Source organism: Sceloporus occidentalis, unplaced genomic scaffold (genome assembly GCF_023333645.1).
Source record: "Sceloporus occidentalis isolate IW3139 unplaced genomic scaffold, rSceOcc1.0.p SCAF_3, whole genome shotgun sequence".
NCBI lineage: Eukaryota > Metazoa > Chordata > Lepidosauria > Squamata > Phrynosomatidae > Sceloporus > Sceloporus occidentalis.
This window is the reverse complement of record NW_028316983.1, coordinates 216,237,190-216,252,560: the sequence shown is the minus strand read 5'-3', so window position 1 is coordinate 216,252,560 and position 15,371 is coordinate 216,237,190. Positions and strand designations below refer to the sequence as shown.

Genomic DNA, 15,371 nt, shown 5'->3' with positions numbered 1-15,371 from the left:
GAACATGGTGTGAGTTGTAGTTCATTACATCAGAAAGCATATACAGCATTGGGGACTCTATGCAGACTGGGCCAAATGTTTTCCACAAAGCATGTCCCCATATCCCTTAGCAACAAAAACCACCGCCAGACCCAGAACTTCGTAATATAGTAGAAATGACACTTTCTTCTACCTTCTTTGTTGTGTCCATTGCCTTCAGTATGGATGCATTGAGATCTTCCAAAGCCGACAACACATCTTCATACTCTCCAAGGTACTGGGAAAAATATTCTAGAAGAAATATAGTTTCACAATTCAATTAAAGTAGGGAGAAGTCAGGGATTTTAAAAATTGTGAATATAATACAGTCCGCCCACCCCATATGTGGGCTTGCTGTACGCGGACTTAAGCTCTCATGGATGGCATGCCTGGGGAGACAAAATGGCACGTGGGAGTGCACCACTATTGAAATAAATGGGACTTGAGGTCCCACGGTTTTTCCCATATACTCAGGGTCTGAAAAGGATCCCCTGGATATACAAAAGGCCCACTGTAATATAAATGTATACTGGAAGCATAAGGATCTCTCCTCCAATAGAAGTATAGATACAAGTCCAGTGCTGTGTAAAGTAGGGTGACTCCTTAGGTCATTCTGTTTTCTAAAAACAGCACCAAGATCTTGCAAAAGCAGAAGTGTAGACATGTGACAGGAGTGGTGGGTAACCTCCAAAGATCCAGGAGTAACACATGCCTTGCCTTGGACCTCTGAAGGCTTCACTGCCTCCCATGACGTCTCTCCCAAATGTTTATTTTTTAAAGGCCTCTTGTGTCCTCTGGGGCGCAGATCGGAACAATTTTCACCATGTTTTTGCCACTGTTGACCTTTTAGAGGTTGGACAGTTTCAAAACTAGACCTGGCTTTTCTCCAGTCTAAAACAAGGCAAAAATATGAAGCAACTGCTGCACAGATCACCTAGAAAATACAAATTAAATAAACGAGGCACTTTACCCGCCTTTAAATTACAGCAAAAGCAAAAGGAGGAAACAGAAAGTGAGATAAGAGGAAGAAAACTAAACAGAGAGATAACACAGATATGACAGGAAAAGCAAAGTAGATGTAGCTTGAGGAGATACCAAAGAAAGTTTAGTAACATTAATTATAAACTTATGACAGTCTGCTGTTGCTGTTGCACTTCTTCTTTCTTGTCATAGGTTCAGAGGGGAGCTTGTATGCCTACTAGTCCAGTAGGTGGGAATCTCCAAGGTTCACAATCCAACCATTCACTGTACCCTTCCTCTCCCTGAAGACTCAGGAACTGAATCATCACTATCTTCACTCAAAGACAAGATAGTAATGTGTCCCCTGCTTGTTCATGGCAGGAAATCCTCATCGTTATCTGTGACTAGAGGTAGTACATTAATGGTACAACAACAACAGTAACAAGAGGGAGTCAATAGTCTATACCCTGCTCCTAGCTGCTAGTGCATCCAGCCTGCAACCTGTTACTTTTGTAGGGGCTTAAAGTGAAAGCTAGATTCAACTGTCTGATGCTTCTCAGAGCCCAAGAATTGTTAAACAAACAAACAAACAAACAGTCTTAAGCCAGGCATCAACCATGGCATTTGCCAACTGAAACCCTTTTAACTATATAAGTATATCATATAATACAAATGCTATGCAAAGAGAAAGAACTGAAGCACAACTTCTTCTGCATGGACAGAAACTTTCAGAAACTATGACAATATGAAATAAAAACAGCCACACTGAACAAACATTTAGGCATCTTATAAAAATAAATCTGGAATATATTATTTGCCTTTTAATCAAATATCAAAACTTAGTCAGAAATAAGGCTAATGAAGCATATAAAATCATAAACAGTTTTGTTATGGAGACGACTTCTTGAAGATTAAAAAGAAAATAGCTTAGCAGAGAATCCATGAAGTCGTTAAATGATCCAGACATTTTTTACTAGTCTGCAGAGAGATTTGGGGGGGGAAAGCCATAATTAACGTGTGTGTGTGTGTGTGAGAGAGAGAGAGAGAGAGAGGAGATTATCGCACTGCGTTCTGAGACCGTTCTCATCACGTGATGAGAACGGAACGCATTTGAGTATACCGCACGTATGTGTTCCAATCGGGTTCTCAGAACGCTTAAATGTATTCCAAATGTGTTCCAGGAGGGTACAGATATGAATGTGTTCCCAGAGAGCTGAAACGTGATGAGAACATTTCAACAGAGAAGGTTATCGCATCAGTGCCTGAAACGTTTCTATTCTGTTCCGAAAACGTTTCAAGATGTAACGTTATGGGAACGGATATTATCGCATTCGAAAATGTAAAGCGTTCCAAGAACGTAACGGGAACACAATTTACCGCATTTGTCCTTATAGGAAGCGTGATAAGTATGAGAACGTTTCAATATTCGCGCATGCGTATTTATCTCGGAGGACCTTGTAATGATGACGTAATCACTCTACTGTTCCTTTTCACCCGGAACTGAATCGGGTGACCTTTTGTGGGGTGTAAAGATGGCGTCTAAGGAAGTGTTTTTGGAGCTACTGTGCAGTATTATAAAGATTGATGAAGAGCAAAGACGGAGGAGAAGAAGTCACATTGCAAAAACTCTATTTCTCTTGAAGTGACGAAAAGCTGCTTTAAGAAAAATGTTAATTTTAGCTGGCAGTGGAAATGTAAATATTATCGGTTGTCTCGCATGGATGGCCACCTGGCCTCGCATCCCTCGCTGGTGGGTGAGACCCCGCGAGCGTTCCAACTGGTGGAGCACAGAAGTCCTCCAAAATTGGGATAATGAAATGTGGATATCCAATTTCCGCATGCCCAAAGAAACTCTTTTTGTCTTCCCACAGAGACTGGATGGCCATGTGTCAGGATTGCTTTGATTGTGATTTCCTGCATGGCATGGTGTTGGACTGGATGGCCCTTGTGGAGTCTTCCTACTCCATGATGCTAGAAAATGCTTCATTATGGATGTGAAGAAAGAATTAAAAAGACACAAAATATAACGTCCCCATACAATTTTGTTGTAACCAGCCTCTGCTGGCTCATGTTTTTTCAACCTTACATTATTATATTACTGCCTCGACATGCAAAAAACTCCATTTTTACAATGAAAGCATAGTATTCTGATCCATGTCATCAGGGAATACCGTGGTCATGACCATCCATTAACACACAATTCATCTTGAGCATTGCTGTGATAAATTTAGTTAATTTCACTTTCCTATAAGGAGTCAACAATCATCAACACTTTACATATTTTACGCACAACGTACAACATACCAGTAATACAGCTTTTGATCGTATTGGACCTATTTGCTGCAGTACTAAGTTTTGGCCCATTATTACTAAAATGATACCTCAACCACATTGTTTTATTTATTATCTCGTCCATCATGTATTGTGACAACTAATCATTAATGCAAAAAAAAAAAAAAAACCTACTACAATCATCTATATGACCATACATAAAGATGACATACAGTGTATTATTATCCATGAGTACCACATGCACAGAAGGAAAGGATTTCCCAGAAAAAAATTGTTTTCAAACACTGCCTTGATTTTTTATATACACATATAGACAAACACACACACTCACACATAAATATGTTATATATACATAATATATATATTACACACACACACACACACACACACACACACACACACATATATATATATATATAATATTACACATACACACATATACATATATATGTAATATAGATATAATATATAAATATACATATATATTGCCAGTTATCTATATATACAAACATTGATATTACTAATCTATATAGATGTCATTTATATATATATATGTGTGTGTGTGTGTGTGTGTGTGTATATAACATGTTTTCTATTTATTACATATTTCACATGTTTCTTATATATATATATATATGTTGTATATACGTATGTATGTATATGTATATATAGAGAGATAGAGACAGAGCGAGAGAGAGAGAGTTTTCCATATACATATATATATAACCATAATTATACACACATCTATCTATACATAGCCCTCACAAATGGTGGGGCTTGATTTTTTTTCTCTATTTATTTTACTCGATGAGTCCCAGGGAGAGCAAGAAAACCGACGCTCTAGGAATGGGGAGGAATGCAGGGAGGGAAGTCCGTTCAGCCAATCAAAACAAGGCAGATCATGAGAACGGAAGTAAGAACGGTTACATTACCGCTCTCACATTTCTTGGACCGTTTTAAAAACGTTTCTACAAGCTTGGATCACTTTCTCATCCGTTCCCTCTGAGGAACACATATGGAACGCTTTGAGGGGTATGTAGAACGCGATGGGAACCCGATGGGGACAAAACCGTGCGGTAAAGTTAAAAGTGTTCTGTTCCAATCGGGTTCCAATAACGTTCTCGGAACGCGATGCGATAACCTTCAGAGGTGTGTGCGATATTCTTATCTGTTCTCAAATCCGTTCTCTCATTCCTCCGTCTCCTGATTGGCTGAAAGAATGACAGGCAGGGAGGGAGGCAGGCAGGCGAGCGACTGCAGTGAGGGAAGGTGTGTGTGTGTGAGGGGGGAAAGAAGGAGGGAGGGAAGGGAGGAAAGTTGGGACAAGTGAGAGAAGAGGAAAGAAGGGAAAGAGAGAGAAAGAGAGAGGGAAACAGGGGGGCCAGAGCAGAGAGCAAGAGGGAGAGGGTCTGGCTGCTTCTGCGGGGGCCTCTAGTGTCATGTCCAGCGGGGCTCCTGTGCTGGCAGCCTGCAGGAGGCAAGGATGGCAAGGATGCCCAGGACCTTCTCCTCCTTCCCTCCAGGAAGGAACCCACAAAAGCTCCTCTGTTTGGAGCAACACACAAAAGCAAGCAAACAACTCCCAGAATTCCATAGCAAAGAGCCAGACAAGAATTAAAGCGGGGAGGGAAGCTCACAGGCCCCACCTGGAATATTGTGTCCAGTTCTGGGCACCACAATTCAAAAAGGAGCGTGTCCAAAGGAGGGCGACTAAAATGGTGAAAGGTCTGGAAACCATGCCCTACAAGGAACGACTTAAGGAGCTGGGGATGTTTAGCCTGGAGAAGAGAAGATTAAGAGGTGATATGATAGCCCTGTTTAAATATTTGAAGGGATGTCACATTGATGAGGGAGCAAGCTTATTTTCTGCTGCTCCAGAGACTAGGACCCGGAGCAACGGATGCAAGCTCCAGGAAAAGAGACTCCACCTCAACATTAGGAGGAACTTCCTGAGAGTAAGGGCTGTTCGACAGTGGAACACACTCTTTCCTCAGAGTATAGTGGAGTCTCCTTCCTTGGAGGTCTTTAAGCAGAGGCTGGATGGCCATCTGTTGGGGATGCTTTGATTGTGATTTCCTGCATGGCAGAATGGGGTTGGACTGGATGGCCCTTGTGGTCTCTTCCAACTCTATGATTCTATGATTCTATGAAGGCACACATTACATGTGCACACACACAGGAGGCAAAAGGCTGACAAGCAGCCAAAATGGGGAATTGGGATGACAGCAGAGGACTCTTCTTTTCTAACCGGTTTAAAGAGCTGCTATGGCTGCCGGGGCTCTGCCCTTGGCCCAGTCCCCTCCCTGGCAACTTGCTTTTCTTCGGCTTGAAGAGACCTGCATGGAGCTCCTCCTTCTTCCCAGCCTTGCAAAGGAGTTTTGGGATGTAACTTGCAAGGCTCATCTCTCCTCATTTCTCTTTCTCCCTGCCTTCCTCCCGATCCCTCCTTCTTCCCTCCCTCCTCCTTTCCCCCCTCTCTCTCTCACACACCCCCCTTCCCTCACTGCAGTCGCTCGCCTGCTTGCTTTCCTGCCTCCCTGCCTGTCATTCTTTCAGCCAATCAGGAGACGGAGGCGGCCTTGGTGGAATATGTTCTCGGAACGGTTTCAGGAATCGCTGTGCGGTAAAATGCAGTTCTGATCACGTTCTGATCACGTTCTAGTTTACTAATGCAGTAATATCTGTTCCAGGAACGTTCTCATCACGTGATGATAGGAACGTTCTCAGAACGCAGTGCGATAATCTCCAGAGAGAGAGAGAGAGAGAGATTATCCCTTGAGCAAACTGGAATCTATTTCAAGCAAATGACTTAACGTGACTGAGGGATAGATGCACTTTTATAAGAAGAGAAGGAAATTTAATATGGAAATACTATTGCATTTCTGAGTGGCTGAGAATTATACTGCAGACAAGGCCAAAGCAAGTGATTTGTATGCATGTGTGTACATATGTAAAAAAGCTACTGATGAAATCTTGTTTGTTGTCTAAGTATATGCCCTGAACAATTAATGTGTCTCTTAAGTGGCTATTTGGATCCTGGCCAGTGCATGCACTCATGCATGCGGTCTCACATATCATAAATGAAAGATGTTTAGATTAAACCCATTCTTCAAAAGTTAAATTCAGGCTACAATTTCTGCAATACCCAGTCACAATGACTAATGCATTCTTGGGGTTTCAGTCCCCAAAAGTAACTTTCTCAAACGGTGAGATTAACATATATCAGAAGTATATTTAATTCTGTGCCAGTCTCTGCTTTCATTTGCATTAGCAGTAATGGCTTCTCCATCTTTTACAGCTCCCCAAACAGTCTCTAGCCCTTGCATTTTATGCAGTTAACTGGTGCATTTGATCATGATCTGCTCAATGTGTACCAGGGATTCTTTGTTGAGATCCACCAGTCTGTAGCTTCCCCAGAAGAGATGAATTTATTTACTTTTATTCAGATTCAAAAGTCACTTACCAAACAGTTCTTCAGTGTCAAGATTGCTGAAAGGAAAAGGACATCATAATATGAGTGGTGTGTTGCTAATTTGTAATTCTGTTAACTTTTTTTTATTTAGATGAAGAGGATGACAATGATGATGATGGTGATGATGATTTCTTTTCAACCTTTCTCCCAAAATTGAAATTCAATTTAAAAACCAATGCAGCTAAAAAGATATTAAAAAGTAAACATAACAATGGGGGTTAAATGATTGACAATATTAAAATGATTTAAAACTTCACTTTAAAAAATAAAGTGCTATTTAAAAAAAAACAACCAAACAGGTCTGTCTAAAAACAATACAGTACTCTCAGCCCATTCTTTAAAAAATTGCCATTTTAAAAGCCTGCTGGACTGAAAGGGCCTTTGCCTGGTGACAGAAGCACAGCAGCGTGGGGGCCATTCAGGCCTTTCCTGAATAGATGCCCAGCCACCAAAGAGAGAAAATAATGGATTGATCCCATTTGCTGTTTGCTTGTTTTTATTTATTGTTTAAATTGTTATTTATCTTTTAACATGTTTTAAAGTGTAAAATAGTTAATTCTATTTTGAGGGAGGGAAGGAGGGTTGGGGGATATGATTTGTATAATTTTTAATGCTGTACGCTGCCCCGATTGCCTGAGTGCAGATGGGGTGGGTTATAAATAAATTTTATATTATTATTATTATTATTATTACCTCATTGGGAAGGGAGTTCCAGAGTCTAGGGACAGCAATGAGAAGGCCCTCTCCTGCCCCCACCAACCATGTTTGTGACAGTAGCGGGACTGGAAAAGGGCATCTCTTGAAGATCTCCAGGCTTGGGCAGGTTCATAGAGGGAGATATGGTCTGCCAGACAGCCTACACTTGAGCCATATAGGGCTTTATAGTCATAACCAGCAGTTTGCATTGTGCCCGGAAACAAACTGGCAGCCAGTGGAGCTGTTGTAACAGGACAGTAGTATAGCACCTGTAACCTGCCTAATTCTGGCTGCAGCTCTTTATACTGTACTAACTCCATGTAGAGAGAGAATGTTACAATAGTCCAAATGGGATGTAACTAAAGAATGTACCAGTCCCACCATGACCAGATTTGATGTCTCAAGGAATAGGCACAGTTGGTGAACAAGCTTTGCAAAATTGTTCCTAGCCACTGCAAAAGCCTGGGCTCTTAGGTTCAAAGCTGAGTCCAGGAGAACTGCCCAAGCTATCAACACAAATCTTCAGAGGGAATGCAACCCTATCTAACACAAGCTGAATCTCTTTTCCTTGATCTGCCTTTTAATGGACTAGGAGCACCTTTGTCTTGTCTGGATTTTGGCCTGAGACAGATAGGCCAAAAGGGGCATGGAGGTGGTGATACTAGGGTTAGAGACCGTGCACCAACCGCATGGTCCCTAACCCTAGTACGGAGTGGTGGCATACTAATCGCGACGTCACTCCAGCACCTTAAAAAGAACCTGGAAACACTGGCGCATTACAGACCGCCCAAAACGGTTGGTCTTGCGCCGCTGCCGGTTGCTGCGTCTGGGAACCGCAACAGCCAAACCGTGCGGTTCCCGGGCACAGCAAGAAAGAAGCGCCAAAATGGCACTTCTTCCTGTGTCCCGGAAGTGGCGCCGCAAGGCGCGAGGTGCGCACTCGCGGCGCCACTTCTGGCGTGTGATGTCCGGATGCTGTGTGTCTGTGATGTCAAAATGGCAGTGCCCATCTGTATGCGGCGCTGCCATTTTGACATACTCGTTACGCACGAGGGGCAAGGCATGTCAGGAAGCACTACCCCTTGGGCGTAACGATGGCATCTCATTGGCCCGTCTGTAATGCACCACTGGGTTTTTTATACTCCAGAGGGAAGCCGCACGGTTTGGAAGCTGCAGCTTCCCTCCAGAGGGAAATAGGCCGCCACTGGCCTGGACATTCAGCAAGGTATATAAGTTTCAGTTTGTTTGTCCTCATCCAGTCCACTACTGACGACAGACACTGGTTTAGGACCAAGAGAGCCTCCTTGGATTGGGGTGGAGAGGAGTAGTAGAGTTAGGTGTCATCCACATAGAGATGGCACAGTACACCAAAATTCTGAATGACCTTTTCCAGATGTTTCATGTATATGTTAAGTAGCATAGGGGACAAAACAGAACCCTGGAAAACCCCCATAGGCCAATGGCTAAAGAGTCAAACAAGAGTCCCCAACACTACCCTCTGGGTTTGCTCCTCCAGGAAGGAATGAAGCCACTGTAAAACAGTGCCTCAAAGTCTCATCCCAGCATGGCAGCTCCAAAGGATAGCATGATGGTATCGAAAGCCACAGAGAGGTCCAGCAGAGCTGACAGGGACACATCCCCCCTGTCCTGTTCCTGTATAGGTCAGCTACTAAGGCAACCAAAGCCAGACTTGGAGGGAATGGGCAGCTGGCCAGGCAGGTGGGCAAGCCAGTAGACAGCTTTGCCCTCTCTTCCTGAGAGGGAAGGGAGGGAGGGGCAACAATCTGCAATAGGGGAAACCTTCGTCCTTTTGCAGAGGTGCCCTGGCTGGTTGCAACCATTCCCCCAGGTGTTCATCCCCCTCTGGAGGTCTGCTTTGGGTCCCACAACAAATTCCAACTCCCAGAATTCCATAGCCTTGAGCCAGGGCAGTTAAAGTGGTGCAAAACCAGGTTATTTCTCCAGTGTGGATGAAGCCAAAGTAGTGTCAAACTGGATTATTTCTACAGTGCAAATGCAGCCTGATTATGTGAAGAACATATTCACACCATCATTGCACACTGCAAGGCCCCTTTTTGTGAGTTGTCTCCTTGGCTGTGTAATCGTGTTGTTCTGTGAGGAAAACAGCACCCACCTCTTTCATGAAGGAGAGCTCTGGGGTGAGGAAGTGGAAAGCCACAGCTGGTGTTAATCTGTGTAATCAGTACAGTTTGGTAAAGGGAACTGCAGATGGGATGCAGGGCCAGCTTCTGCCACCTGAGCCCCAGGTCTCTAATTGCAATGCCAACGCCTTTAGAAGTGGAACGCTTAGCAATGTTCCAGCAAAATGTCAAAAGATGTGTAAGGCCGATTTTCTGTTCTGCATAGTCTTGTTTTAAGCTTTTAACTGGGTTAAACTTTAAAATGAATACTTTCCAAGCAATCATTTTATAAGACATAGCACTTGATTCCCAAATTAACTCTAAATAGTAAATGTATGTAAAAAGGTCTTGTAGCACTTTTGAGATGAACTTAAGGCAGAAGTTGGCAGAATGAGGTTTCTCAGACTTAAGTCTACTTCCGCAGATGCATGTGGTGGAGTGAAAAGCCAGGGACAGACCTATATATAACATTAATGTATGAGAATGTCAATTCTAAATATTGGAGTAGAGGCAAACATTAAGGAGAAAGTTACTTTTAATTTGTATTTGGCAGTATTCTGTTCTGAACTTCAGTCTTGGCTTGAGTTTGTACCTCCCTTTTGCCTTTCACAGTCACTCCAAATGTAGATATTCACATGGAAAAATGCATGACTTTCACAGTGACTGTATCATTGTATGAGAAGGTGTGTTGGATTTCTGCTCAACAAAGGCAAAGAAGCCTAGTCAGAAGATAAGACAGCAATCCAGTTGGCTCCCAAAATAATACTTCTTATAATTAATGACACTATATACACTCTCTTTACAGCCCAATGCTACGTGTGCTTACTCAGAAGTAAGTTCCATTGAGTTCAGTGGGGCTTATTATCAAGTAAATGTTACAGCTTTAATGAAAAATTACTTGGAGTCTTCACAGTGACGGGGGGGGGGGGGGACTGCTATGGTCAGACCCTGTTTGCAGAATTCTGCAAGAACAAATTGAAGGCCATTAATGGACTCTGTTAGTAGACTGAACACTAGTGTTGTGTCAAACCAATCTTTGTCTCATTCTGATTTTTTTTTTAAATTGTTTGTCCCTCCCTCTCAGGGGGGAGAGAGACATTGTTGACAAGTTTCCCGAATGATCAAAATGGAACAAGCGAACATTTATGCTAATTACGTGTGTGGGTGCTAATTTCATTTACATTACAGAGCTTCCTTTGAAGATCCTCCCCCTGCTCACCTTCAAAGCAAAAAGTGACCAAAATAACATGGCAGAAGTCCAAACAAAGAATTTTCCTTAACTTGAAACAGCTGGAAGGCACATAACAACAACAAGGCCATCTACTTTGGTTGTAGTCCGAAGAAGGAATTTTAGAGTTAGAAGGGACCATCCAGTCCAACCCCCTTCTGGCATGCAGGAATACATAGGATTTTAAAGTTGGAAGAGAGCCAGGGCCATCCAGTCCAACTCCCTTCTGCCATTCAGGAATACACAGAATCCAAGAGTTGGAGGAGATCCCAAGGGCCATTCAGTCCAACCTCCTTCTGCCATGCAGGAATACATAGGATCCTAGAGTTTGAAGGGACCCCCAAGGGCCATCCAGTCAGAGGTGGGCCCAGGAGTCGTAATATGGGTAACTCTTTGACACTCTTTCAGCCTCAGAATAGCTCAATGCCCTACTCTGATGACATGGAGGACAGAATATCTGAAATCAATTACATTGGTGAAAAGAGTAGTAGTTTTTTTTAGCTAACTCTTCTTTCATGCATTTCCCCAATAATCTCCAATAATCCTGTGTCCATGAGTCTATCAGGAGCTGCAGCTCAAAATATCAGCTCTCCTCCATTTGGTCAGAGGTGTCTGAAATCAACTACGTTGATGTGAGTTGTATACCTATCTCCCATCAATAGGGTTCTGGGGCCTTCAGAAACAGGTACTGTATATGCTTGACTATAAGTCAACCTCATGTACAAATCAAAAGAAGGTTCTGGGGCCAGAATTATGGATTTTTCTATCACCCATGGATAAGTCAAGGGTAAAACTTAGGGGAATGTAACAAAGGATTTAAAGGATAAAGCAAAGGAAAACAATGCCAAAGAACTTACAAGATTCCAGCACGCATAAGTGTGCTCATACTGATGGTTGGATAGATGAAAGAGTGGAGGGGGATCAATGCTTCCAAGACAGATTACACTCTTGGCCTTTCAACAGGGGATGGTTCCTTTTTATAGTACAGCACTTACATTGACCCATGGATAAGTCGACTCAGGTTTTTTGTATCAATTTTCTGACTAAAATTGCTAGACCTATACTGTATATACTCATGTATATCAGTCATACGGACTCAGCACTGTTTCCATGCTATGCATGTCACATTTGTTCTTTGTAGCTCCCACTAATGTTCTGGCAGTATCTTTATCAGTAAAATGAGTCAAAATATTTCAGGATCTATGTCACAATGGCCTGTATGTGTTTGAGATAACTTGAAATCTCTAAAATCTTCCAATTTTCTGTAAGTAGACTTTTTCTTCATCATGGCTCTACCTAACTTAGGCTTTATTTCCTCTTTGATTCCCATAGGACTCTAAGTTAAAGAGGATTCTGTATTTCAGTGCTTTTCTTCTGGACATAGAGTGAGATAAGAAGACCTTACAGCTTTTTCCTTGCATCGTAGAGTTGCCCTACTAGTGAGAACTACAGCCCAGTTCCACTATGGAAATGATAAAAATAATCTATTTTCCCATTCTCCTAAAACACCCTTAAATTCGGCACAAACTCTTTTTCCAGTCTTCTCACAGCTGAAAAGTCACTGTTCCTGATGCTCATGATATCTGGAGAGTAAGCTAAAATGTACTCTTCTGGAGAAATGCAGCAAAGAACATAGAGAAGGCAGCCTCAAAAACAGATGCAGAAATCTACATGGAAATTTAGACCAGTTGTCCTCAGTCTTGGTCCTCCATATGTTTTTAACTCCAGTTCCCAGAATCCCTGACCATTGGTCATGCGGGCTGGAGCTTCTAGGAAATGAAATCTGAAATATCTGATGGACCAGAGTAAGAAAACCAATGGCCCAGAGCAAGGATAATGAGTTGCTATCAGGAAAAATGGAGAGAGGGTGCAGAATGAGACCTTCCTCATCCAGCAAACATATGTAAAAATCAAAATTTGGAGGTTACTCATGAGCATTAGATTGATTAGCTCATTTTTCCCCAATAAGATTTTTGCTTAAAATCACACATAGAGGCAGTGATTACCAGGCAGACGGTGCATTAATTCATGTTTTATTTAAGGCCCCATTCATACTGGTCTAAAAGACCTGGAAGGAACTGGGCTGATCCGGATGCCCCTCCCCCGAATCGCTCCGTTAGCAAGTGCCCACTACAAATTTGAAATTGAATGCATTTTGACCTGCAAATTAGAAATTGAATGCATTCTGTGTCTGCTGGCGAGGTGGCTGCTGCCAATCAAGCTATCGTCATGGTAATGTTTGCAGGGCATCGGGGAAAGTGTCCTCCCTTTTTAAAGAGCCAGGCACAGGGGTTTCAGCGGCTGAAGCAGGGAGAGAGATGCCTCTCTCTCTCTCTCTTTTTTTATAAACCTGTGGGCTTTGGGGTCAGATCTGCCCCTGTCCCAGGCAAAGGATGGGATTGCCATGCATTTTTTTTATGCTTTTAAAAGCAACATTAGCTTTCCCTTTGCTTCCCTTGCTGTATCTGCTCAAGAAGACAAACCATGCGCATATTCGCTCCAAAAAAATTGTTAAAAATGTAACATTGATTGTTTGCAACATTTGTAGCTTCCCCCTCTGCAGAAGGCAAGGAGATCCAAGGATATAAAGTGCAAGCCCAGCTCCATCTGCCTCTGGAATACAAACATAATGTATTCAATGCGCATATTTGCTCCAAAAAAATTGTTTTAATTTGAAAAGGGGGGGGGTTGCCTGACGTGAGCTCCGTTCGTGACCTGAATTTTTTCCTCCTGCAAGGGAAGGAATGCCCAGCGACAGAGGGCTTTGGGCAGGGGATGCAGGGAAAAGAGGCTCCTAAAGAATGCCTTCCCTTGCTCCCTTCTTCCCAGGGCTCTTTCCTCCCCCCCCTCCCCTCCGATGAGGGGAGGAAATGCCTTGCCCTTTGCCCACCCTCTGACCTAAATCCCTCCCTCAATTTGCCTCGATCATGATCGGTGCCAAGTTCTCATTCCCAGGACCCGGGGTTTTCCAAAAGAAACGGTATTTGCGCCGATTTCAAAAACACCGCGCTAGGGGCCATTTAACACGGAACGGGTGTGCAAGCCCCGGATTCGCTTGTGTGAGATTCGGGGTGAGTAGGAACTTCACGTGATTGAATCGGTTTCAGAACCGATTTTTTTGTAATGTGAATGGGCCCTAAGAAGCAATGGTTTTACCAGATAATTCATATAGCAAATCCACATTGCCTTTCCAAGTAAACTATACATGATAGGTCTCCTCTCTGGGCTGGCTTTGCAGTTACAAGCCCTTGGACTCCTATCATTCACCTTACCCCTTGTCCCTCAAGATCCCTCCCTGGATCTGGTACTGGGGTCAGATGTGATCCCTATGTGAACCAGTGAATGTGTTATTCAGAGGTTTCACTGTGGTAAGCATAGCCAGACTTTCTATCCAAACCTAACAGGAACAGACAGAAACAGTTGTAAAAAAATAAAAAAAGGAGTAGAAGTTTACTAATAGATATTTAAATCAAAAATTAATCGCTGAACTATTTAATCCTTCACAAAATCCTTCCAAAACCCTGTTTAGTTCTCAACAGTTGGCCATCCTATCCCTATTACAGCTTTTCCCTATTTCTATGCCATCTTTCCCCTATCTGCCTTCTGTCAGAGACAAGCCTCAGTTTTGTATTCTTATATAACATTTATAATTTTATACTTATACGGTATAAGTACAAAAACTTATACAGTTTATACAAAACTGTTTTGTATAAAAAGTTATATAATTTTGTATAAACAGTATAAGTATAAAATTATAAATCTCCTTTCACAGCATTCCCTGAACTGTGATAATCTGGCACCAAACCAGCTTGTCCAGCTCCTCTTTTCACATCATATGCTTTCAAACGTTTCCCCCCCAATAAATGTGACTCACTCTGTACTGTGTGTGTCAATAGCATGAAAAAGCTCATGAAGCTCCTCTCTGCTCAGGATTCCATCAGCAAAGTAGGCTTTGAATTCATCAAAGGACAGTTTGCCATCATCTGAAATTAAGGAAACAGAAGAAAAATTGGTTACATATACTACCAGATCTGCCTTTTCACCCAGTTGATTTTAAAATGGTATTTTAAAAAGCATCAAATGATTTCTGTGGGTTAAATTTCAACATAATTCAAAGTAAACCCTATATGCATCAATGGTAATCAAGAAGCACAACTGATTGTTATTACCAGGTAACCAGCGCAGCTGCTTCCTCAATCAATAACCAAGCTACAACATGAAGTATCTCAGCAGCATCAGAAACAGTCAAATAGAAGACTCAAGACTGGAGGAAAGGTGCGAGTGGTTAGAATCATAGAATCATAGAGTTGGAAGAGACCACAAGGGCCTTCCAGTCCAATCCCCTGCCATGCAGGAACTCTCAATCAAAGCTTCCCCGACAGATGGCCATCCAGCTTCTGTTTAAAGACCTCTAAGGCAGGAGACTCCACTACACTCTGAGGGAGTGTGTTCCACTGTCAAACAGCCCCTACTGTCAGGAAGTTCTTCCTAATGTTGAGCTGGAATCTCTTTTCCTGTATTCAGCAACATATGATAATTATCTCAATAGCTCATTGATGATGCA

At 42.5% G+C, this 15,371-nt stretch overlaps 1 protein-coding gene across 2 annotated transcripts in view; it reads right to left on the bottom strand.

Moving 5' to 3' along the window:
* Positions 1 to 15,371, bottom strand: part of LOC149317482 (N-terminal EF-hand calcium-binding protein 1-like) — a 58,375-nt gene that overhangs the window by 26,955 nt on the left and 16,049 nt on the right. For both annotated transcript variants that reach the window (XM_089518918.1, XM_089518919.1), the window contains exons 3-5: positions 14,682 to 14,790; positions 6,734 to 6,759; positions 173 to 270 (exon numbers count right to left, since the gene is read on the bottom strand). In XM_089518918.1, coding sequence (XP_089375044.1) covers positions 173 to 270; positions 6,734 to 6,759; positions 14,682 to 14,790 — 233 coding nt within the window. The remainder of the gene's footprint in view (positions 1 to 172; positions 271 to 6,733; positions 6,760 to 14,681; positions 14,791 to 15,371) is intronic.